This window comes from Rhinopithecus roxellana, chromosome 7 (assembly GCF_007565055.1).
Source record: "Rhinopithecus roxellana isolate Shanxi Qingling chromosome 7, ASM756505v1, whole genome shotgun sequence".
Taxonomy (NCBI): domain Eukaryota; kingdom Metazoa; phylum Chordata; class Mammalia; order Primates; family Cercopithecidae; genus Rhinopithecus; species Rhinopithecus roxellana.
The window spans coordinates 25,339,693-25,364,696 of NC_044555.1; the positions used below are offsets into that span (position 1 = coordinate 25,339,693).

Here is a 25,004-nt window from a genome sequence, read left to right on the forward strand (position 1 = left end):
GTCATATAATGTGTTTATTTATTTATACTTTTTGTAGAGATGAGGTCTTACTATGTTACCCAGGCTGGTCTCAAACTCCTGGCTTCAAGTGACCCTCCTGCCTTGGCCAAAGTGCTGGGATTACAGGCATGAGCCACCATGCCTGGCCCTGTCATATAGTTTCAGAGGCTGGGAGCTAGAAGGGTTGACCAGGATGGCAGCCTGTATAGGATCCATCTCTGCAGCTTGCCTACACTGTGGATCTACCTAAGGCTAGGGCATGGGGGAAGCCTGAGGGATGCTGAGGAGCACAGGTCCAGCTCAGTCTCCCAGAGAGACTAAACATGGGTGGGTGACAACGATGCCTCTCTTCCTCTGGGACAAGGCAGTGACTCCAGGCTATGTGATCTGTCTCTCCAAACTCATAGGGCGCTCAGAGGATCAATCGTGTTTAATGACTGTATGTGGGAGGAGGTGGGGCTGGTTAATGTTTGTCTGGTTCCTCTTGGGCTGTGGGCCATTTCTGGCTCTGGCCCTGAGCTCGTTGTCCCTCCCCTGGGCTGGGCTGACAGTACCTGGTGGCATAGGGCAGACACACCTGCAGACATTCTCTGGGAAAGGGCAGCAGCAGCCAGGTGTGGCAGTGACAGGGAGGTGAGGAGACTGGGGGCTGAGGGAGGTGGGCCAGGGAGGGCTGATGTGGCACAGGGGGCTGGAAATAGGGGCCGGGTCTTGCCTTCTATTGACCTCCGCCTTCAGTCACTTAGGTCCCTTCCATGCTTCCTTCTGAAGCTGGGGTGAGGCCCCTCCTACCAGGTGCCAGGCTTGCTTGGCCTCTCTCTGCAGCCTCTTTCCAAGTTCAGTGTTGCTTCTCCTCTCACTTTTTTTCCTCCGGCCAAAGATTCCCCTTATTTCCATAGGGTCAGATTCACAGGAAGACTTGAAGGACCCCCTAGGTGCAAGGTGGCCAAGTTTGTCTATCTGAGACATTTCCTGCCACACAGGGTTAGGGTTCAGTGGGAATGCTGGGCACTGCCAGGTGCTGTTTTCCTTCCTTGATTACAAGGCAAACCAGGCATGCACCCAACACGGGGCTGCGAGTGGATGAATAAAGCGTGCTCAGCGGGCTGCAGAGGGCTAGCCAACAGGGCCAAGGATTTGGGAGCGTGTGTTTCCACTTTCTTGAAGGAGGCAGACAGACTCAAGCTGAATTTGGAGTAATTGATGGTTTGGAGATTTTTTTTTTTTTTTTTTTTTTTTTTTTTTTTTTTTTTTTTGAGGCAGAGTTTCACTCTTGTTGCCCAAGCTGAGATGCAATGGCGCAATCTTGGCTCACTGCAACCTCCGCCTCCTGGGTCCAAGCGATTCTCCTGCCTGAGCCTCCCGAGTAGCTGGGATTACAGGCATGCCCCACCATGCCTGGCTAATTTCGTATCTTTAGTAGAGACGGGGTTTCTCCATGTTGGTCAGGCTGGTCTCAAACTCCCGAACTCAGGTGATCTGCCCGCTTTGGCCTCCCAAAGTGCTGGGATTACAGGCGTGAGCCACCACGCCCGGCCAGTTTGGAGATCTAAAGGAGAGGTGTTCCCCAGCTGTTTGAAAGTTTTGCAGCTGTTGGGAATGGCACAGCAGAATGTGTAAACTTAGAAAACGAGATGAGGAGAGGAGAATACAGACAAGAGAGGTTTTAATGGAGAGAAGTATAGATTAGAATGCAGCCTGGCAATGGAAAAGGGACCCAAGCTTGGGTTGAGGGGTCAATACAATTCTTACTCTGAGCTCCAGCACTTGCTTACCACCTGTGTAGTAAGTTACTCAGCTTCTGTTAGCCTTCATTGCCTCACCTGTGAGTTGAAGACAATGGCTCCTGGCTCACGGGGTTGTTGTGAGCGTGAGAGTCTGTGAATATACATACAGGGGGCACTCCATAAATGGCAGCTGTTATAATAACCCAAGCAGAGAGCAACAGGAAGTCAGGTGGGTGATGGAAGAGTAAGGGAGTAGCGTCCAAACAATGGAGAAGGGAGCTGGCATAAGCAGAAGCTCTCCGAAAAGACTGCAGCAGAGAAGGGGAAGGAACAAATTGGAATGAGCTAGACTGGACCTGACCCAAGCCTGGCCACGGAATATGTATGGCAGGGTGGAGAGGCTAAGTCCAGTGACTGAGATACTGTAGAACCACAGGACGGAGGCAAGAGAGAGAAGCAGGGGAAGGGGAAAAGAGCTGGAGGAGTTTGGCCTTAGCCACACCAAACTGATGAAGGCAGCCAGAAATTCCTAAGTAAATCTCAAAGAAAACCCCATGTCCCTTCCTGACGAGTGACTGCCTGTGAAATGGGGGAGGGAGCATGGAGTCCCAGGCTGAATGTAACCCCAATTGTCCCAGCCCGTCCCTCTTCCCCAAACCCCAAATCACAAGGATTTTCCTGTAGTTGGAAGGATAGGGAGGAGGTGAGGGCAGAAACAGAGACAGAGACAGACTAGACGAATGTATGTGTGTGCGTGCGTGTGTGTGTGTGTGTGTGTGCGTGTGTGTGTGTGTGTACGTGCCAGCACACACAGGAAAGTGTATAGGTTTTTGAATAGTAGGCCTGGTCTCAGAATGCAAACTCCTTAAAGGAAGAGAGGCCGCCATAAGCAGCACTATATACAAATACTTTGAGGTAAGAAAATAAACTTGGAACTTGATTCTACCATTTAGCAGCAGTGCAATTGCTGTTGAGGCAAATTACTTAACGTCTCTGAGCCTCAACTTCCTTGTCTGAAAAATGGGGATAATATTACAGGACTGTTGTAAGGACTAAGTGAGATCACCTGATTTTGCACTGTGCTTGAGTGCTAGGGCAAATCTAAATTTGGCCAAATCTAAATTAGGGCCAGAGCCTGACAAGGCCAGAGAAGTCCTGTCTAATTAAACTTGAGAGCAAAACACACCTGCCTACAGCAACACTGAGGATATCAATACCTGGACTTTAACCCAAAGTCACAAAAACAGTTTGGATTTCAAAATCAGGTCACTCCCCTGGATGTTTTTAGAATGAAATCCTTGAGGCATTGATGTTGACATAGGGATCAGTTCTCCTTCCAAAGGGAACAGCAAAAATTGAGATCACAGCACCCAGACAAGGGTCCTTAGAGGCCCCACAGGGAGCTACTGGCTATGACTCACACCCCTGAAGGGCAGAAAAAAGAGAACAGCTAAGGTTTGCTTTGCAGTTTGAGAAAGCAGCCCAAGAAAGGTAAGGAAAGGAAAAGCAGACCAAATCAAGAGGCAGCAAAAAATCCTGGGACAGAAGGAGAGGGAAAGAGTTGTCAATTTTACTACAACAAAAGTACCTTAGAAAAAAAAGAGCTGGGCCAGGCACACTGGCTCACACCTGTAATTCCAGCACTTTGGGAGGCTGAGGCAGCAGGATTACCTGAGGTCAGGACTTCAAGACCAGCCTGGCCAACATGGTGAAACCCCATTTCTACTAAAAATGCAAAAATTAGCCAGACATGGTGACACGCACCTGTAATCCCAGCTACTCAGGAGGCTGAGGCAGGAGAATCGTTTGAACCCGGGAGGTGGAGGTTGCAGTGAGCCGAAATCACACCACTGCACTCCAGCCTGGGTGACAGAGCAAGACTCCATCTCAAAAAAAAAAGAAAAAGAAAGAAAAGAAAAGAAAAGAAAGAGTTGTCAATTGATAGGAAAGGAGAGAAGGGGCTAAAAGAAAATAGGACATAGCAGTTTTGAATCTCCCTCTCTGTTCCTTTTTTTTTTTAATCTCCCTGTTCCTAAAAAATACCCACAGAAAGTAAAGTTATACTTGTAGCCAAGTAGAGCTTATGGGAAAAAGTATGTGCTCTGTGAGAATCACGTGAACCTAGGAGGCAGAGCTTGCAGTGAGCCGAGATCGCACCACTGCACTTCAGCTTGGGCTACAGAGTGAGACCCCGTCTCAAAAAAAAAAAAAAAGTGTGTGGCCAGGCGCGGTGGCTCACACCTGTAATTCCAGCACTTTGGGAGGCCAAGGTGGGCGGATCACGAGGTCAGGAGATCGAGACCATCCTGGCTAACATGGTGAAACCCTGTCTCTACTAAAAATACAAAAAATTAGCCAGGTGTGGTGGCAGGCGCCTGTAGTCCTAGCTACCCGGGAGGTGAGGCAGGAGAATGACGTGAACTCGGGAGGCGGAGCTTGCAGTTCACACCACTGCACTCCGGCCTGGGTGACAGAGCTAGACTCGCTCTCAAAAAAAAAAAAAAAAAAAAAAAACAGTGTGTGTTCTGGAGTCAGCTTGATCTGGCTCAAATCCCAGCTCTATCACTTAATTGATTATGTGACTCTTAGATAAGTCCTTTCACCTTTCTTTGCCTCAGTTTGCTCATCTGTGACATGAGGATAAAGCAAAACTTACCTCAAAAAGTTTTTTTGAGGATTAAACGAGAGTGCATGTGCAGGGGCCTGGCATATAACAGGTACTCAAAATTTTTTTTTTTTTTTTTTTGAGGCGGAGTCTCGCTCTGTCGCCCGGACTGGAGTGCAGTGGCCGGATCTCAGCTCACTGCAAGCTCCGCCTCCCGGGTTTACGCCATTCTCCTGCCTCAGCCTCCCGAGTAGCTGGGACTACAGGCGCCCGCCACCTCGCCCGGCTAGTTTTTGTATTTTTAGTAGAGATGGGGTTTCACCGTGTTAGCCAAGATGGTCTCGATCTCCTGACTTCATGATCTGCCCGTCTCGGCCTCCCAAAGTGCTGGGATTACAGTCTTGAGCCACCGTGCCCCGCCAATAATTTTTTTTTTAATAAAAATGCTACAATGTTGGGAGGTCTTATTATTATTATTATTTTCTGAGACAGGCTGGAATGCAGTTGGCACAATTGAAGCTCACTGCAGCCTCGACCTCCTGGACTCAAGAGATCCTCCTGCCTCAGCCTCTTGAGTAGCTAGGACTATGGGTGAATGGCACCAGCCACCATGCCTGGATAATTTTTGTGTTTCTTTTTTTGTAGAGATGGGTCTCACTATGTTGCCTATGGCTGGTCTTGAACTCCTGGACTCAAGCGATACTCCCACCTCAGCCTCCTTTTAATTTTTTTTTTTTTTTTTTAAGGGACAGGGGTCTCCCTGTGTTGCCTAAGAATAACCTGGCCAGGGGCCAGGCGCGGTGGCTCACGCTTGTAATCCCAGCACTTTGAGAGGCCGAGGCAGGTGGATCACGAGGTCAGGAGATGGAGACCATCCTGGCTAACACGATGAAACCCTGTCTCTACTAAAAATACAAAAAAAAAATTAGCTGGGCGTGGTGGCGGGTGCCTGTAGTCCCAGCTATTAGGGAGGCTGAGGCAGAATAATGGCGTGAACCCGGGAGGCAGAGCTTGCAGTGAGCCGAGATCACGCCACTGCACTCCAGCCTGGGTGACAGAGCGAGACTCCATCTCAAAAAAAAAAAGAACCTGGCCAGGTTATTCTTTTATTATTATTATTATTATTATTATTATTATTATTATTATCATTACTATTGTTGTTTATTTTGTTCTTTTTTTTTTTTTTTAAGAGACAGAGTCTTATTCTGTCACCCAGGCTGGAGTGCAGTGGCATGATCTCGGCTCACTACAACATCTGCCTCCCGGGTTCAGGTGATTCTCCTGACTCAGCCTCCTGAGTAGCTGGAACTACAGGCCTGCACCACCACACCCAGCTAATTTTTGTATTTTTAGTAGAGACGAGGTTTCACCATGTTGGTCAGGCTGGTCTCGAACTCCTGACCTCAGGTAATCCACCAGTCTCTGCCTCCCAAAGTGCTGGGATTACAAGCGTGAGCCACTATGCCTGGCCTTTTTTTGTTTGTTTGTTTTTCTTTTCTATTTTTTTTTTTTTTGAGATGGAGTCTCGCTCTGTCACCCAGGGTGGAGTGCAGTGGCACAATCTCTGCTCACTGCAAGCTCTGCCTCCTGGATTCACGCCATTCTCCTGCCTCAGCCTCCCGAATAGCTGGGACTACAGGCACCCGCCACCATGCCTGGCTAATTTTTTGTATTTTTAGTAGAGACGGGGTTTCACCATGTTAGCCAGGATGGTTTCGATCTCCTGACCTCGTTTTCCACCCGCCTCAACCTCCCAAAGTGCTGGGATTACAGGCGTGAGCCACCGCAGCCAGCCTTTTCTTTTTTAAAATACAATAGAGACAGGGGTCTTGCTATATTGCCCATGATGGTCTCAAACTCCTGGGCTCAATCCACCCACCTCAGCCTCCCAAAGTGCTGGGATTCCAGGCGTGAGCCACTGCACCTGGCCTAGGCTTTTTGTTTTGTTTTGTTTTGTTTTCCCAAGACAGAGTCTCACTCTTTCCCCCAGGCTGGAGTTCAGTGGCAGGATCTCCACTCACTGCAACCTCTGCCTCCTGGGTTCAAGCAATTCTCCTGCCTCAGCCTCCTGAGTAGCTGGGATTACAGGTGCCCGCCACCACACCCAGCTAATTTTTAGTAGAGACGGGGTTTCACCATGTTGGTCAGGCTGGACTCGAATCCCTCAGTGATCTGCCCACCTAAGCCTCCCAAAGTGCTGGGATTGCAGGCGTGAGCCCCTGCACCCAGCTGGTTATTAATAATTCTCTGGCCACCTGTTCTAGAGTGTAACACATCTCACCACCTGAAGCATTTCTTTTTTCTTTTCTTTTTTTTTTTTTTTTTTTTTTTTTTTTTTTTTTTGAGACGGAGTCTCACTCTGTCACCAGGCTGGAGTGCAGTGGTGCAATCTTGGCTCACTGCAATCATCGCCTCCTGGGTTCAAGCGATTCTCCTGCCTCAGCCTCCCAAGTAGCTGGGATTACAGGTGCGTGCCACCATGCCCAGCTAATTTTTGTAATTTTAGTAGAGTCGGGGTTTCACCATGTTGGCCTCGATCTGCTGACCTCGTGATCTGCCCACCTTGGCCTCCCAAAGCGTTGGGATTACAGGCATGAGCCACCGTGCCCAGCCTCTGAAGCATTTCTTTATGGCTAGCTGTGATGCCTAGTGCAGCAGCTTTGCATGTAGAATCCTAGGCTTGGGAGAAAGGGCACCCATATCCCTGCTTCCCCATGCTGGTTGGCACATGACATGAACTCACTAAGGCTATTTATTTATTTAGTTAGATGAAGAAACCTTCTTCTGAGAAGTAATCTATGTCCTGTGGACTATCCTTTCCCCTGATTCTTTCATCCCATTTCCCAACTTTCGCAGTTGCTGTTACCCCACCCCTTTCCTCTACAGCATAGAGGACCACCCAGGGCTGAATATGAGGCTTCTTCCACAACCACTTGCTCTGCTGTGGAGCATGCATTGGGTTCAGGAAATGACTCCAGGGATCACTGCATCTCCTATGGTCCAGGCCTGCATGTCCTCCTCACATTCGGTTTCCTGCTGCTAGTATGATCTCCTTGCAACTTAATGGCAGAAGTGGCAAGAGATGGGAGAAGCCTTCTTAGCCTGCCTAAGGGATGGAGGAGAATTTCCTCCCTAGAGCAACTGGCAAGCTCCTGAAACCACAAGGTTACAATATGCACTTGGGGTTGGGGATTGGTCTCAGACAGACCCTATAGGTCAACAACTGTATCGGGGGCTGCTCAAGGTCGCTCACGCCTGTAATCCCAACACTTTGGGAGGCAAAAGTGGGAAGATTGCTTGAGCCCAGGAGTTCAAGACCAGCCTGGGCAACATAGTGAGTCCCCCATCTCTACAAAAAAAAAAAAAAGAAAACTTCGCTGGGCATGGTGACACATACCTGTGGTCCCAGCTAATTGAGAGGCTGAGGTGGGAGGATCGCTGGAGCCCAGGAGGTCAAGGCTGCAGTGAGCAGTGATTGTGCCACTGCACTCTAGCCTGGGTGATATAGCCAGACCTTGTCCCCACCCTCAAAAAAAAAAAAAAAAAAAAAAAAGCCCACAGCATTAGGGAGAAAAAGGAGAGATCTTGGGTTGGCAGACCATTTATTCCCCCAAAGCAACTTTGTTTTCTCTTCCCGAGAAGATTTTTTTTTTTTTTTTTTTTTTTTTTGAGACGGAGTCTTGCTCTGTCGCCCAGACTGGAGTGCAGTGGTGCAATCTTGGCTCACTGCAACCTCCGCCTCCAGGGTTCCAGTGATTCTCCCACCCAGCAGCTGGGATTACAGGCATGCGCCACCACACGTGGCTAAATTTTTGTATTTTCAGTAGAGATGGGGTTTACTATGTTGGCCAGGGTGGTCTCAAACTCCAGACCTCAAGTGATCCGCCCACTTCAGCCTCCCAAAGTGCCGGGATTACAGGTGTGAGCCTCTGTGCCCGGCCCCTGAGATTCTTAACCCCTTTGGTCACCAACTATGATCCTGGAGCTGGGCTAAGAACTTTTGCAGATTGCCTCGTTGAATCTCACAATAACCCTGGGTATTAACCCCATTTATAGATGAACAAGCAGGCTCGGAGAAGTTCAGTAGCTAGCCCAAGGTCACATCAAGTGAAGAACCAGAATCCAAACCTAAAGCTATGTGACTGTAGGTAAGAGTCACAGCCTATCTCCTGACCCTCTGTTTGCTCAGTGACTTTTTTTTTTTTTTTTTTTTTTTGAGATGGAATCACGCTCTGTCACCCAAGCTGGAGTACAATGGCATGATCTCGGCTCACTGCAACCTCTGCCACCCAGGTTCAAGCAATTCTCTTGCCTCAGCCTCCTGAGTAGCTGGGATTACAGGTGTATACCACCACGCCCGGCTAATTTTCGTATTTTTAGTAGAGACGGGGTTTCACCATGTTGGCCAGGCTGGTCACGAACTCCTGACCTCAAATGATCCACCCGCCGCGGACTCCCAAAGTGCTGGGATTACAGGCGTGTGCCACGGCGCCCAGCCTGCTCAGTGACCTTTTGCTTTCTCCTTCTGGCTTATGCTCACCCTGTGCCCACTTGACCACCCCCTGCATGAGTTCCCTTTCCTGAAACTCAAAGAGAGACGGCCAGGGTTTGCTCCATGACACTGGAGTTGGAATGTGCTCACGGATCGACAGCTTCCATACTTCTTGTGCCTTTATGGTTAACATTCGCCTTTGCTTTTTTGTTTGTTTGTTTTTGTGATAGAGTCTCACTCACTCCTGTCCCCCAGGCTGGAGTTCAATGGCGCCATCTTGGCTCACTACAACCTCGGCCTCCTGGGTTCAAGTGATTCTCCTGCCTCAGCCTCCCGAGTAGCTGGGACTACAGGCACGTCCCACCACGTCCGGCTAATTTTTTGTATTTTCAGTAGAGACGGGGTTTCACCTTGTTAGCCAGGATGGTCCTGATTTCCTGATCTTGTGATCCGTCCGCCTCGGCCTGCCAAAGTGCTGGGATTACAGGCGTGAGCCACTGCGCCCAGCCTTTTTTTTTTTTTTTTTTTTTTTTTTTCAAATGGTTAGCCTTTGCTTTCTACAGACACTATCTGCAGAAGCACAAGCAGCCTGCTGTAGAAAGACTTCTGTCTCAGATACATTGTTTCATCCTACTTATACTACCGCTTTGTAACAGTGTGAGCTTAAGGAGTTACTTACCTGAGCTTCAGCTTCTTCATCTGGAAAATGGGATAACAGGCTTCCTAAATGGGTGGAAAGAAAAAAGGTATGGAACAACACTCAGCACAGTTCCTGGCTTGATAAATGAGCTCTCTTTCCTCTCCATATTCCGGAGGGGATCTAAGTCTCAGGGAAAATCCTGCTGACCTTAAACTTCTGATAGGGCCATGGGGGAGGGCCTCAGCCCAGAGCCTCCGGGTCCCCTGAGGTCCCCTCTTCACATCCACCTGCCTGAGTTTTATCTCCCTCCCCCGCGTGGCCATTCTTCTGGTGGGGCTATGGGGCGGGTGCGGCGATGGACCGGGCGGGCACAGAACAGGTGGGTGCAGGCTGGGTGTCCGGCGCTGGGACACAAGTGCTCTGTGTGTAGGGTGGGCGGAAGTCAGGGCGTTTGATCTGAATTCTAAAGGGCGTTGTTCAGAGCCCCACAAAGGTCTCATTGTGCAGACACTGGGTATAAAGCAGCATATGACTCCCCAGCACCGGGCGGTGATGAATTGGGACGCAGGCGCGGAGCCCAGGGACCACTCCCCCTGCACAGACATGAGACCATAGGGGACCTGTCTGGGTGGCCTCAGGGATAGGCGCTCCCCAAGGTAAGAGGGCTTTGTTGAGTTTGCCCCAGGTCTGGAGTTAAGGAGCTAGAGGACAGGGAGTCATAGGGGATGGCTGATATCGGAACAAGATGGGCTTGGCAAAGAAAGGGGCTGGCGAGAAAAGAATGTTGGATGAAAGCGAAGAAGGGGGATGGGGCTCAGGGAGGTCAAGTCAAGTGAGTGAGGAGGAGGAGAAGCTGGCAAGGGGATGGGGTGACGAGGAAAGTCATGACCATCCTTCCTTTCCTGCTACTGGCTCTTGGAAGAGTTGGGTGGGGGGAGTGTGCAGGCAGTGCTATGGCGCCCGACTTTCCACCCCAGCTTTCTGACAGCTTGCTTCATGGCTGGTGTTTTGCAGGTGTGAATGAGGCAGGATGAACTGGACAGGTTTGTACACCTTGCTCAGTGGCGTGAACCGGCATTCTACTGCCATTGGACGAGTATGGCTCTCGGTCATCTTCATCTTCAGAATTATGGTGCTGGTGGTGGCTGCAGAGAGTGTGTGGGGTGATGAGAAGTCTTCTTTCATCTGCAACACACTCCAGCCTGGCTGCAACAGCGTCTGCTATGACCAGTTCTTCCCCATCTCCCATGTGCGTCTGTGGTCCCTGCAGCTCATCCTAGTTTCCACCCCAGCTCTCCTCGTGGCCATGCACGTGGCTCACCAGCAACACATAGAGAAGAAAATGCTACGGCTTGAGGGCCATGGGGACCCCCTACACCTGGAGGAGGTGAAGAGGCACAAGGTCCACATCTCAGGGACACTGTGGTGGACCTATGTCATCAGCGTGGTGTTCCGGCTATTGTTCGAGGCCGTCTTCATGTATGTCTTTTATCTGCTCTACCCTGGCTATGCCATGGTGCGGCTGGTCAAGTGCGACGTCTACCCCTGCCCCAACACAGTGGACTGCTTCGTGTCCCGCCCCACGGAGAAAACCGTCTTCACCGTCTTCATGCTAGCCGCCTCTGGCATCTGCATCATCCTCAATGTGGCCGAGGTGGTGTACCTCATCATCCGGGCCTGTGCCCGCCGAGCCCAGCGCCGCTCCAATCCACCCTCCCGCAAGGGCTCGGGCTTCGGCCACCGCCTCTCACCTGAATACAAGCAGAATGAGATCAACAAGCTGCTGAGTGAGCAGGATGGTTCCCTGAAAGACATACTGCGCCGCAGCCCTGGCACCGGGGCCGGGCTGGCTGAGAAGAGCGACCGCTGCTCGGCCTGCTGATGCCACATACCAGGCAACCTCCCATCCCACCCCGACCCTGCCCTGGGCGAGCCCCTCCTTCTCCCCTGCTGGTGCACAGGCCTCTGCCTGCTGGGGATTACTCGATCAAAACCTTCCTTCCCTGGCTATTTCCCTTCCTCCCAGGGCCTTCCATTTGAGGAGCTGGAGGGGTAGGGAGCTGGAGGCCACCTATGCCAGTGCTCAAGGTTACTGGAAGTGTGGGCTGCCCTTGTTGCCTGCACTCTTCCCTCTTCCCTCTCCCTCTCTCTGGGACCATTGGGGACAAGAGATGGGATGCTCCGACAGCGTCTCCAATTATGAAACTAATCTTAACCCTGTGCTGTCAGATACCCTGTTTCTGGAGTCACATCAGTTGGGAGGGATGTGGGTAAGTGGAGCGGAGGGCGGGGGTACTGTGGACATGTGGGTGGAGAAGGGAGGGTGGCGAGCACTAGTAAAGGAGGAACAGTGCTTGCTGGCCACAAGGAAAAGGAGGAGGTGTCTGGGGTGAGGGAGTTAGGGAGGGAGAAGCAGGCAGATAAGTTGGAGCGGGGGTTGGTCAGGGCTGCCTCTTCCTCTAGTCCCCAAGGCCTCTCTCTGCCTGAAATGTTACACATTAAACAGGATTTTACAGTAAATGAAGAGGTGGCTCGTGTGTGTGTCAAGTTCTTTCTCCTGCAACCTCTGACCTCCCCCAGGATGAGCTGCCCTTGGGTTTTTACTGATTAAGAAAGGAATAGGGCAAAAGAAGTAGTTACTTGAGTAGCTGAAGCTGCAAATGAGGAACCACTACACTTCTGGGCTGCAGAGCCAGCCGCTGAGCCATTCCGCCCTGTTGTTTTTGTTGTGGTTCTTGTCTTTTTCATTGTCTAATAACAGCTTTATTGGGATTTAATTTACATACCTCCTTCCTCTGATTTTGAAAAGATTAAAAATGACAACTCCCTCTGAAGAGATAAGAAATGATTGGGAAATTTCTCATGCCCCAGAGAGTGGCACACATTCCCTGGGTACCTCGGTGACAGCCCCCTCCCCACACACCTGGAGAACTATCTCCTTACTCCCTCCAAACTCAGCATCCCCTACAAGCTGATGTCCCACAGTCCACCTGTTGGGTTGCACGATGACCCCGGCCCCTTTCCTCTGGACATAGCCCCTAATTCCATCCTCTTTCCCAGTTTCCTTCTCTCAGGAATCAATGCTTCCCACTCCAGAGATGCCTCCATACAGGTCAAACATTTCACAGCAGCGGTTTCCTCACCAGCATCACCCTTCCCTGTCAGCTGTGGTAGGAAAAGCTCCAGGTTGAGCCTTGGAAAAGCTGCGCTGGAGTCCTGGTGCTGTCACTTAGCAGCAAGGCATTCCCTTCCCCGAGCCTCAGCTTCCTTACGAGCAAATGAGAACTGGCCCAGCACATCTCTCAGCTCCCTTCAACACTCTGTGCTTCTGGGATTCCTAAAAGACTTCCCCGAGTAACAACGCATTATCTTCCCGCAGCCTCACGGGGGTTTCCTCAGAGTCACTGCCCCCACAAATAGCCTCTCAGAGTAAAAGTTTCCCCCATGGCAAGTTTACCTCCTCAGCTTCCTCACCTCCGAACAGGAGAAATTATTTGCCACTCCCTCTGAGAGTATGTGGACTCCATGTAGGAAGTGCTGGATATCAGAAAGGGAGAGAAAATCAGACACAATCTCATATGAATTTTTCTTCCTTGAAACAGTTTTTCCTCTTCAGAGAGAAAGCATGGAAATTTTCCTTATTTGAGATTTCTCCTTTAGAAAAAAAAGGAAGGCTGGATGTGGTGGCTCATGCCTGTAGTCCCAGCAGTTTGGAAGGCCAAGGGGAGAGAATCACTTGAGCCCATGAGTTTGAGACCAGTCTGAGCAACATAGAGAGACCCCATCTCTACAAAAAAAAAAAAAAAAAAAAATTAGTCAGGTGTGGTGGCATGTGCCTGTAGTCCCAAGCTATTTCGGAGGCTGAGGTGGGAGGATAACTTGAGCCCAGGAGGAGGCTGAAGCTGAAGCTGCAGTCAGCCGTGATCATGCCACTGCACTCCAGCCTGGACCAGAGAGTGAGACCCTGTCAAGACAGAAACAAAGGAAGGAAGGAAGGAAGGAAGGAAGGAAGGAAGGAAGGAAGGAAGGAAGGAAGGAAGGAAGGAAAGAAGGAAGGAAAGAAGGGAGGGAGGGAGGGAAGGAGGGAAGGAAAGGAGACCTTTAGAGGCCGAGGCAAGAGGATTGCATGAGGCCAGGAGTTCAAGACTAGCCTGGACAGCATAGCAAGACCCTATCCCTATCTCTATTTTTAAAAAATTGAAAGAAAGGAGAGAGTAAGTATTCCTTTCCACGACACTTAGCAATCCCTGAGAGAGAGCTTCCTCTCCCTTAAAAGAGGAACATTCCTTTCCTACAAGAAATTTCCTTTCCCCTTAGAAACTGACATTATGTTCCGTCAGAGGAGAGGTCCCCACCCCTCACGGTGGAAAAGATTCCTTTTCTTATCGAAATCCATCCTCTTCACCCACAACAATACAACAAACACATCCCCTCTCCATACAACATGCCATCAGGAGAAATATTTTCTTTTGAAAATTCCATCCTGGTCCTGGGAGGAAGCAGGGAACCTCACGCCCTCTCCACATTGAGAAATGCTAACCCCACCATCACATCAGAAATGTGGTTTCTCTTAAAAGATTCTACCAATCCCCCTTGGAAAGAGACTCCAACTCTAGATCAAGGCTTTCCTCTCCAGGGGGCAGTGGTGGGACAATAAAGCTATCAGGCTGGGTGTTACAGCCCAAGTGGGGGACACCGGATTCTTGGGTCCCATGAACCAGGTAGGAGCAGGCCCAAGGAACCTTGAGGGCAGCTGGTGGACACAATGTCTCAGGGAGGTAGGAGGCAGAGTTAGACTGACTCCAAGACTGACTTTTCAAATCAGGCTCTGTCACAAGAGTATAAGAGAGAGATGTCGAGGCAAATGAGACATGCTCTCTGCCACGCAGTAGAAATTCAATGTACTGAGTGACCTGGGTTTTGAAGAGGACATTGGAATCAGGAGACCTTGTTCTCCACTGATGAGCTCTGTCCCCTTGGACACGTGATATTTACCCTCTCCAGGTCTGTTTCCTCACCTCCAGTAGAGAGTTAATAATAACCTCTCTACCTCTTTCACAGAACTTGTGTGAGAATCAGACAAGATGTGTTCAAAAGCTGGTTATGAACTAATGGTAAAGTAAGGTAAGATAGTATCGTAAGCACTGAGACCATGGCCTTACGACATGCTAGAATTCTCATTAATCCAGAAAGGAGGCCGGGCGCGGTGGCTCAAGCCTGTAATCCCAGCACTTTGGGAGGCCGAGACGGGCGGATCACGAGGTCAGGAGATCGAGACCATCCTGGCTAACACGGTGAAACCCCGTCTCTACTAAAAATACAAAAAAACTAGCCGGGCGAGGTGGCGGGCGCCTGTAGTCCCAGCTACTCCGGAGGCTGAGGCAGGAGAATGGCGTAAACCTGGGAGGCGGAGCTTGCAGTGAGCTGAGATCCGGCCACTGCACTCTAGCCCGGGCAACAGAGCAAGACTCCGTCTCAAAAAAAAAAAAAAAAAAAAAAAAAAAAAAAAAAAATCCAGAAAGGAGTGAGGCTGGTTCAGGTAGGCTGAAGCTAGTTAAAACAATTTGGCAATAATAGTGTTGGCTCCCCCAAGGAGTGGACACCAGTCCAAACAGCAAAGTCCAAGAGAGGTTGCAAACCTGAGCATGATTCATTTAAGGATCAATATTCAAGGGGTCTGATCAGGAGACAGAAAAGGCCTAGTAACAGGAAGCTCTTGCATGCTGTATCTTAAGGAACTGGTCCTTTTAGGAATGTCTATGATCTTTTAGAGGTGTCTATGCACAGAGACGCCAGGAGCTGGGGGGCAAAGGAACAGAGGCAGATGAACTAAGAGAGTAATCAAGGCCTCCAGCCAGCTGAGTTGGGATTTGAAAGCAAGCTGCGGTATCCATAGAGAATTGGCATGGCAACCACAAACTGGTTCAGATGTTCAATCAGATAGCCTGGGTGCACACAGTGGGGGCTAGAGGGGAATGTTTGCTCCATTTACTGACTCCACAGTACTTAAATGCCAGACCTGGCCTATGATGCAGAAGGGGCTATACAATCGTACCAAGCTGAGCTCCTGTTGATTCCTGGAGTAGGCCAGGGAGAATGTACAGGGTCAAATGGAGAATGGATTGGGACATTCCAGCAAAGGGCAAATAAAACAGACAAAAAATACCCTACAGATATGACAGGAGTTGGCTGGACACAATGGCTCATGCCTGTAATCCCAGCAATTTGGGAAGCCAAAGCAGGCAGATCACTCGGAGCCAGGAGTTCGAGACCATCCTGGCCAACGTGATGAAACCCTGTCTCTGCTAAAAATACAAAAATTAGCCAGGCGTGGTGGCACATGCCTATAGTCCCAGCTACTCAGGAGGCTGAGGCGGGAGAATTGCTTGAATCCGGGAGGTGGAGGTTGCAGTAAGCCAAGATCGTGCCACTGCACTCCAGCCTGGGCGACAGAGTAAGTGAGGCTCCATCACAAAAAAAAAAAAAAAAAAAAAAGACCTGCTGGCTCACACCTGTAATCCCAGCACTTTGGGAGGCCGAGGCAGGTGGATCACTTGAAGTTAGGAGTTTGAGACCAGCCTGGCCAACATGGTGAAACCCCATCTCTACCAAAAATATGAAAATTAGCCCCGTGTGGTGGCCGGCACCTGTAATCTCAGCTACTTGGGAGGCTGAGGCATGAGAATCACTTGAACCCGGGAGGCAGAAGTAGCAGTGAGCCGAGATCATGCCACTGCACTCCAGCCTTGGTGACAGAGCGAGATTCTGTCTCAAAAAAAAAAAGAAAAGAAAAGAAAAGGTATGATGGGAGTGACACCTTCAAACTTGTGTGTTTGGAAGGTCAGTCAGCAGCTGCATGGAGACTGGATTGGGGATTGAAGACTGAGACAGATTGACCAGGTACTGCCAGGTGCAGTGGCACACCTGTGGTCCCACCTACTTGGGAGGCTGAGGTGGAAGGATTCCTTGAACCCAAGAGTTTGAGACTAGTCTGGTCAACATAGTGAGACCCTGTCTTTAAAAAAAAAAAAAAAAAAAAAAAAAAAAAAAAGACCAGCTATGGAGCTGTTGCAATAGCCCAAGTGGGGCCTGTAGAACTAGGACAGTGGCAGAGGAATATGAAGAAGAGACAGGTGTGAGAGACATTTTGGATGTAGAACCTACAACAGGACTTCATGTCTGAGTTGTGGGGTGTGGAAGAGCGAAAGGTAATTTGAGGTTTCCTTTCCCTCCTTTGACTAGAAAACTCCTAATCATTCAAAACTCATCTCAAATGTCGTTTCCTTTGTGAAGCTGTCAACTCTTCTCTTCCCGCTGACCAAGTCCCTCGGAGAGAACGAGTCTTCCCCTCCACTCTGAATTCCCACAGTATGACTGTGGTGTATGTGATAAGAGCACTTATCCCATTATGTAGTGCCAGGTGTGGCGACTCGCACCTGTAATCCTAGCTGCTTGAGAGGATGAGGTGGGAGGATCGCTTGGAGACCAGCCTGGGCTACACAGTGAGACCCCGTCTCTAAAAAATACCACCACCACCACCACCACCACCACCACCACCACACACACACACACAAAAGAAAAGCACACAGGCCAGGCACAGTGACTCATGCCTGTAATCCCAGCACTTTGGGAGGCTGAGGCAGGCGGATCTGGTGAGGCCAGGAGTTCAAGACCAGTCTGGTCAATATGGCAAAACTCTGTCTCTATTAAAAATACAAAAATTAGGTAGGCGTGGCAGTGGGCACCTGTAGTCCCAGCTACTCAGGAGGCTGAGGCAGGAGAATCAGTTGAACCTGGGAGGCAGAGGCTGCAGTAAGCCGAGATCGTGCCACTGTACTCCAGCCTGGGCGACAGACTGAGACTCTGAAAAAAAAGAAGGAAGGAAGGAAGGAAGGAAGGAAGGAAGGAAGGAAGGAAGGAAGGAAGGGAGGGAGGGAGGGAGGGAGGGAGGGAGGGAGGGAGGGAGGGAAGAAAGATTAGCTCATAAAATCTGTGTCTTAAAAAAAGAAACAGGCCAGGTGCAGTGGCTCACGTCTGTAATCCCAGCACTTTGCAAGGCCCAGGCAGGTGGATCTCTTGAGGCCAGGAATTGGAGACCAGCCTGGCCAACATGGTTTAACCCTGTGTCTACTAAAAATGGAAAAATCAGCTGGGTGTGGTGGCATGCGCCTGTCATCCCAGCTACTCGGGAGGCTGAGGCAGGAGAATTGCTTCAACCCGGGAGGCGGAGGTTGCAGTGAGCTGAGATCATGCTATTGTACTCCATCCTGGCTGACAGAGCAAGACTCCATCAGAACGAACGAATGAACGAACGAACGAAAGGAAGGAAGGAAGGAAGGAAGAGAAAGAAAGGGAAGGAAAAGAGAGAAGAAAATAAAGAAACCATTGTGTGGTAATCACTTGCATAAGCTTACCACATAGTAGGTGCTTAGTAGCCTGTGGAATTCAGGGCAGCAGGGAAGAAGACATAGGCATGTGCAAAGGTTCAGAGTCTTGAGAGAGTAGAATGTGTTCACTGTGACGAGAGCAGAAAATGATGGGATGGGGAGTAGAGTGGTAGCAGTAGGAGATGAGACTGGCAAAGCAGGTCGGGGCTGGTCAGTGAAGACTCTCATAGAAATGCATGCAGGTTTGCACAGGAGTCTGGACTCCAGTATCACGTGTAGAAGCCCTTCTGACATAAAAGTTAAGCGCCTACTAGATTAACAGGCAATTCTGTACTCATGATCATGGATGGACTGTAGAGGTCTTCAGGAGATCCAGATCAGGGCAGACCTTTGCACAAACAGATGTGTTAAAGTTGACAGTGAACTATGGAAGAAAGACCAGAATTATTTGAAAGTGGACTTTAAGGAGAAAGGGTAATTTACACAGGATGGTGACCAACTGTTCTCCATTTTTTTCACCACAACTGAAGCCCCTGTGAAAAGTCAGTGTCACATAGAGATTAAGAGCATTGTTGGCCAGGTGCAGTGGCACACGCCTATAATCTCAGCATTTTGGGAGGCTGAGGTGGGCAGATCGCCTGAGGTCGGTAGTTCGAGACCAGCCTGACCAACATGGAGAAACCCCGTCTCTACTAAAAATACAAAATTAGCCAGGCGTGGTGGCGCATGTCTGTAATCCTAGCTACTCGATAAGGCTGGGGCAGGAGAATAGCTTGAGCCCGTGAGGCGGAGGTTGCAGTGAGCGAAGATTGCGCCGTTGCATTCCAGCCTGGGTAACAAGAGTGAAACTCCGTCTCAAAAAAAAAAAAAAAATTGTTTACTTCCTACCTGTGTGAGTTTGACCATGTTACTTGGCCACTCTAGGCCTTAGTTTCCTCATCTGTAAAGCATGACTACCTGTGTCACAGGGCTGTAGTGAGTATTAAATGTGTTCATTATATATAAAGCACTTCAAACAAGGCCTGGTCTATAGTAAGTCCTACACAAGGATTTGCTGTTATTATTTCATCTTGCCATCTTCACTGCTTCTCCAGCTATTCACCAACTCTCTCAAACACTGAGTTAAACTCTGTCTCACCTAATTAACATGCTCGCTTTTTTATTTTTATTTTTTTTAAAGACAGGGTCTCACTCTATTGCCCAGGCTGGAGTGCAGTGGTGCCATCATAGCTCACTGCAACCCCAAACTCCTAGCTCCAGTGATCCTCCCTCCTCAGCCTCCCAAAGTGCTGGTATTACAGGCGTGAGCCACTGTGCCTGGCCTAACATGTTTTCTTGACTATCTAACTGTCCGTTGTCATGGGCGTGTGCTTAAGCAAGCACGTCTGTATGTTTGCATGCATACGTATCATTGTGTTGACACATATGACCACATTCACATGTATGTGGGAGGATGGCTGTGAGGGGAGTGCCCTTTTTTTTTTTGAAACAGAGTCTTGCTCTGTCACCCAGGCTGGAGTGCAATGGTGCGATCTTGGCTTACTGCAACCTCCATCTCCCAGTTTCAAGTGATTCTCCTGCCTCAACCTCCCGAGTAGCTGGGATTACAGGCGTGTGCCACCATGCCAGGCTAATTTTTGTATTTTTTTTGTAGAGATGGGGTTTCACCATGTTGGCCAGGCTGGTCTCCAACTCCTGACCTCAGATAATCTGCCTGCCTCGGCCTCCCAAAGTGCTGGGATTACAGGCGTGAGCCACCGTGCTTGGCCAAGTGCCTTAACTCTTAATGTAGTTTTAATGAAAAGGATGTTTCCCAATCATAATATGGTCTGAAACTTTATGACCAGACTTAGAAATGACTTAGGTGGGCCAGGGGCACCATACTATGGAGCACCTAGTATGTGCCAGATTTGGTGCTGAATTAAGCACTGACATGTATACTGGCAAGGTAGCTATTATTATCCCCCTACTTGTAAATGAGGAAATGGAGACTCAGAGAAGTTAAGTAATATGTCCAAAGGTTGCACTGCAGAGCTAGAATTAAAATCTAGTCCCATTCTAATCCAAAACCTGTGCTGTTTCCTCTATTCCAAAGTAACCACTCTGGCTGGGCATGGTGGCTCACACCTGTAATCCCCACACTTTGGGAGGCCGAGGCAGGTGGATTGCTTGAGGGCAGGAGTTCCAGACCAGCCTGGCCAACATGGCAAAACCCCGTCCCTACGAAAAATACAACAATTAGTCAAGCGTGATGGCACATGCCTGTAATTCCAGCTACTCAGGAGGCTGAGACGGAAGAATCGCTTGAACCCGGGAGGCGGAGGTTGCAGTGAGACGAGATGGCGCCACTGCACTCCAGCCTGGGTGACAGAGCGAGACGCCCTCTCAAAAAAAAGCAAACACAAAAACAAACGAAAAAGCCAAAGTAACAACTCTATGCTGCTTTAGGAAGTGTTTCAGGACATGTGGGGTGGGGAGCTCAGTATGCTATTAAAATATCCCTAAGTACTAATGTGCTGGAAAACAACATGTTTGTACAGGACCCCTAAGGTTAAGAGAGAGAAATGGTGAAAGTTGAGGAAGGGGCTGCCCTGCACTCAGGCAAGGAAGGGCAGTTTTGTGGGGAGAGGGCCCTTCCCAGGAGGTCTACCTGGAGCAGGATCCAGAAATTGTCCATCTCTGGGAAGGGAGGCAACTTGGGGAGTACAGGGAAGATGTGGAGAGACAGTTATTCAGAACCCCTTACCCTCATTTGGCCTAAGTCAAGATAAGCTGTTGAAACTGTTGCCCTTTCTCTCCCTCCACCTTAGGGGTCCCAAACACACTTTATTTTCCCGCAGTCTCCCCTAATCCCTTTCTGTTTCTGCCCCAGCTTTCTTCAAAGGACAAAGCCTTTCATTCCTCAGTTAGAGATAATTGTCTTGAAATGCAGATACCTGGGAGAACTCATTCACACTAAAATATAATCAATTAACCAACAAACAAGTTCTGGTAATTCTGCTTCTCAAATCTTTCTCAAATCCCTTTTCTCCTCAGCATCCCCATTGCCACTGCTGCTTTCCTTCAGGCCTTGCCAGAATCTAACTGAAAATGTGGAGGAGAGTGAACTTGGATTAAAACACTTGCTCCATGCCAGGCACTGCGCTACACATTACCTCCTTTAATCCTCACTGTCACTGAGGCAAGCTCCGTATTGTTCCCATCTTACAGACAAGGAAATCAAGGTTCAAGTAGGTTAAGTAACTTGCCTTGGTCACACAGGAAAGAAAGGGCTGAGCCGGGGAACTGGAATTCATATCTGGTGGATGCCAAAGGCAAAGCACTAACCATTTCTTTTTCTTTCTTTCTTTCCTTCCTTCCTTCTTTCCTTCCTTCTTTCCTTCCTTCTCTCCTTCCTTCTCTCTCTCTCTCTTTCTTTCTTTTTTGAGATGGAGTCTCGCTCTGTCGCTCAGGCTGGAGTGCAGTGGCACAATCTCGGCTCACTGCAAGCTCTGCCTCCTGGGTTCACGCCATTCTCCTGCCTCAGCCTCCAGAGTAGCTGAGACTTTAGGCGCCCGCCACCATGCCCGGCTAATTTTTTGTATTTTTAGTAGAGGCAAGGTTTCACCGTGTTAGCCAGGATGGTCTTGATCTCCTGACCTCATAATCCACTTGCCTCGCCTCCCAAAGTGCTGGGAATACAGGCGTGAGCCACTACTCCTGGCCTCTTCTTTCTTTCTTTCTTTCTTTCTTTCTTTCTTTCTTTCTTTCTTTCTTTCTTTCTTTCTTTCTTTCTTTCTCTTTCTTTCTTTCTTTCTTTCTTTCTTTCTTTCTTTCCTTCTTTCTTTCTTTCTTTCTTTCTTTCTTTCTTTCTTTCTTTCGTGCTGGGAATACAGGCGTGAGCCACTGCACCTGGCCTCCTTCCTTCCTTCCTTCCTTCCTTCCTTCCTTCCTTCCTTCCTTCCTTCCTTCCTTCCTTCCTTTCCTTCTTTCTTTCTGAAACGGAGTTTCACACTGTCACCCAGGCTGGAGTCCGATGGCGTGATCTAGGCTCACTGCCACCTCTGCCTCCCAGGCTCAGGCAATTCTCCCGCCTCAGCCTCCCAAGTAGCTGGGATTACAGATGCCCGCCAGCACGCCTGGCTAATTTTTTGTATTTTCAGTAGAGACGGGGTTTCACTACTTTGGCCAGGCTGGTCTCGAACTTCCGATCTCGTGATCTGCCTACCTCGGCCTCCCAAAGTCTTGGGATTACAGGCATGAGCCACCACTCCTGGCCTCTCTTTTTTTCTTTTCTTTTTTTTTTTTTTTAGATGGAGTCACATTCTGTCGCCCAGGCTGGAGTGAGTGGCAACCTCCACCTCCCAGGTTCAAGTGATTCTCCTGCCTCAGCCTCCCAAGTAGCTGAGATTACAGGTGCCCGCCACCAGGTCCAGCTAATTTTTGTATTTTTAGTAGAGAAGAGTTTTCACCTTGTTGGCCAGGCTGGTCTCAATTACAGGCATGAGCCACTGCACCCGGCCACCTCTGTAATCTTTCTTGATTTCCTGGGCGAGAGTGAGAAACAATTACATTCTACCTCGGCTATTTTATTGACATGTGAGTCTTTCCCAGGGTCAGGACTAGGGTGAGGCAGTTGAGGCACCTAGAATGCAAATGTAAGGAGGCATTCCCTCTCAGGGTCATAAAATGCCAACCCTGTACGTATGTGACCCCGAGAGCAAGTACCCTTACATTTTGCACCCTAGGTGCCTCAGTTGCCTCACCCAGTCCCAGCCGTGGTCTTCCCTATCAGACTAGGAACTTCTCAAGAGTAGACCCCAGGTTTTTGTTGTTGTTGCTGTTGTTTGGTTTTATTTTTTGAGACAGAGTCTCGCTCTGTCACCTAGGCTGGAGTGCAGTGGTGCGATCTCAACTCACTGTAACCTCTGCCTCCCAGGTTCAATCGATTCCCCTGCCTCAGCCTCCAGAGTAGCTGGGACGACAGGGGCCTGCCACCATGCCCAGCTAATTTCTATATTTTTAGTAGAGGTGGGGTTTCACCATGTTGACCAGGCTGGTCTCGAACTCCTGACCTCAAATGATCCACCCACCTTGGTCTCCCAAAGTGCTGGGATTACAGGCGTGAACCACTGTGCCAGCCAACCCCAGGTTCTTATTCATGTTTGTATTCATAGTGAGTGACAAGAGGCTCTGCACAGAGTAGATATCTAGTTGAACAAATGACATCAGGCCCTTCTCTGTTTCAACGAGGGAAGGAGGTAAGAGGAAGTGGATAGTTTGGCGCCCTGTTGTGAATGGGAGAAGGAGAAGGTCAATTTAAGACTTCATCCTGGCCTGGACTGTAAGGACAGTTTTTCATCAGGTGGTTATATCTTTGGCGTCTGGCAGATTTGGGACTCCTCCTACTTCTCTGGTCTCTCCCTCTCAGTGCCTTTCTCTGGTTAACTGGAGACATTCTCCAAAGTACTGTGTTTGGGTTTTTTGTCCTCTTCTCTCTTCACTCTATTTTCCCAAGTGACCTTGTTTACTCCCAGAGCTTCAGTGAGAAGCTCTGCAGATGACGTCTAAATTAACACCTCATCTCTCTCCTAAGCCTCAGACTTGAATTTCTAACTGCCTACTACATACAGTAACACATAGCATCAATATTTGCTCTTTTGTGTCTGTTGTCTCATCTGACCTTCTCAACACTTCTGTGAGAAAGTCAGGGCAGAATATGAACTCATTTTTTAGGTGAGGCTCAAAAAGGTTGTCTTGCCCAAGATTTTATGGCAGACCTATGATTAGAAACTCAATCTGGGTGTTCTCTCTGCTGTGCCATGTTGCATGGTGCACCACAAGGGTGTTTCAATGGAGTCTCGAAACCAATGTGATAAAAATCTCAACTTATTAGCAACCTTCTCCTATCCCTGACAGAACACACACACACACACACACTCTCTCACACACACACACACACACACCCCTAAAAAAAAAAAAAAAAAAAAAAAAAAAAAAAAAAAAAAACACACACTTGGCTGGGCATGGTGGCTCATGCCTGTAATCCCACCACTTTGGGAGGCCGAGGCGGGCAGATCATGAGATCAAGAGATCAAGACCATCCTGGCCAACATGGTGAAACCCTGTCTCTACTAAAAATACAAAAATTAGCTGGACATGGTGGTGCGCACCTGTAGTCACAGCTACTCGGGAGGCTGAGGCAGGAGAATCGCTTGAACCTGGGAGGCAGAGGTTGCAGTGAGCTGACATCGCGCCACTGCACTCCAGCCTGGCAACAGAGCAAGACTCTGTCTGAAGAAAGAACAAAAACAAAAACAAAAACAAAAAAACTTGTCCCTGTGTTACCCATCTTTTTTTGTTTTGTTTTGTTTTTGAAATGGAGTCTCGCTCTGTCGCCCAGGCTGGAGTGCAGTGGCGCGATCTCGGCTCACTGCAAGCTCCGCCTTCCGGGTTCACGCCATTCTCCTGCCTCAGCGCCCCACCAAGTAGCTGGGACTACAGGTGCCTGCCACCACGCCTGGCTAATTTTTTGTATTTTCAGTAGAGACGGAGTTTCACCATGTTAGCCAGGATGGTCTCGATCTCTTGACCTCGTGATCCGCCCGCCTCGGCCTCCCAAAGTGCTGGGATTACAGGCATGAGCCACCGCACCTGGCCTGTGCTACCCATCTTGGTTAAAGGCATCTCACTCTCCCAGTCATCAAGGCTAGAAACCTGGGGTTCACGCTCAATTCTTCCCTTTCCCGTAACCTTTATAGCCTTTACCTTTTATTATTATTATTGTTATTATTATTATTATCATTTGAGATGGAGTCTCACTCTGTCACCCAGGATGGAGTGCAGTGGCATGCTCTCAGCTCACTACAACCTCCGCCTCCCAGGTTCAAGCAATTCTGCCTCAGCCTCCCAAGTAGCTGGGATTACAGACATCTGCCACCATGCCCAGCTAATTTTTGTATTTTTGGTAGAGATGGAGTTTCGCCATGTTGGCCAGGCTGGTCTCAAACTCCTGACCTCAAGTGATTCACCCGGCTCTGCCTCTCAAAGTGCTGGGATTACAGGCGTGAGCCACCCCCCAAGAACCTTTACTTCTAATGATTCATCAGATCCTGCAGACTTGACCTTCAAAATGCCTGAAATTTACTTTGAATCTCTTTTTTTCCCTTCCCTA

General features: G+C 49.2%; 1 protein-coding gene across 3 annotated transcripts; it reads left to right on the plus strand.

Annotated features, from left to right (window-relative positions):
• The first annotated feature begins 554 nt into the window (after positions 1 to 554).
• On the plus strand, positions 555 to 12,001 carry GJB1 (gap junction protein beta 1). 3 transcript variants are annotated; one of them, XM_010374019.2, is made up of 2 exons: positions 555 to 633; positions 10,479 to 12,001. In XM_010374019.2, exon 2 carries the CDS (start codon positions 10,495 to 10,497, stop codon positions 11,344 to 11,346), a length of 852 nt encoding a protein of 283 aa, XP_010372321.1. In that variant the 5' UTR covers positions 555 to 633; positions 10,479 to 10,494; the 3' UTR covers positions 11,347 to 12,001. The 3 variants fall into 3 exon arrangements, with proteins under 3 accessions (XP_010372321.1, XP_030790658.1, XP_010372320.1); XM_030934798.1 differs by lacking the exon at positions 555 to 633 and adding an exon at positions 8,424 to 8,480; XM_010374018.2 differs by lacking the exon at positions 555 to 633 and adding an exon at positions 9,991 to 10,120.
• Positions 12,002 to 25,004: the final 13,003 nt, after the last annotated feature.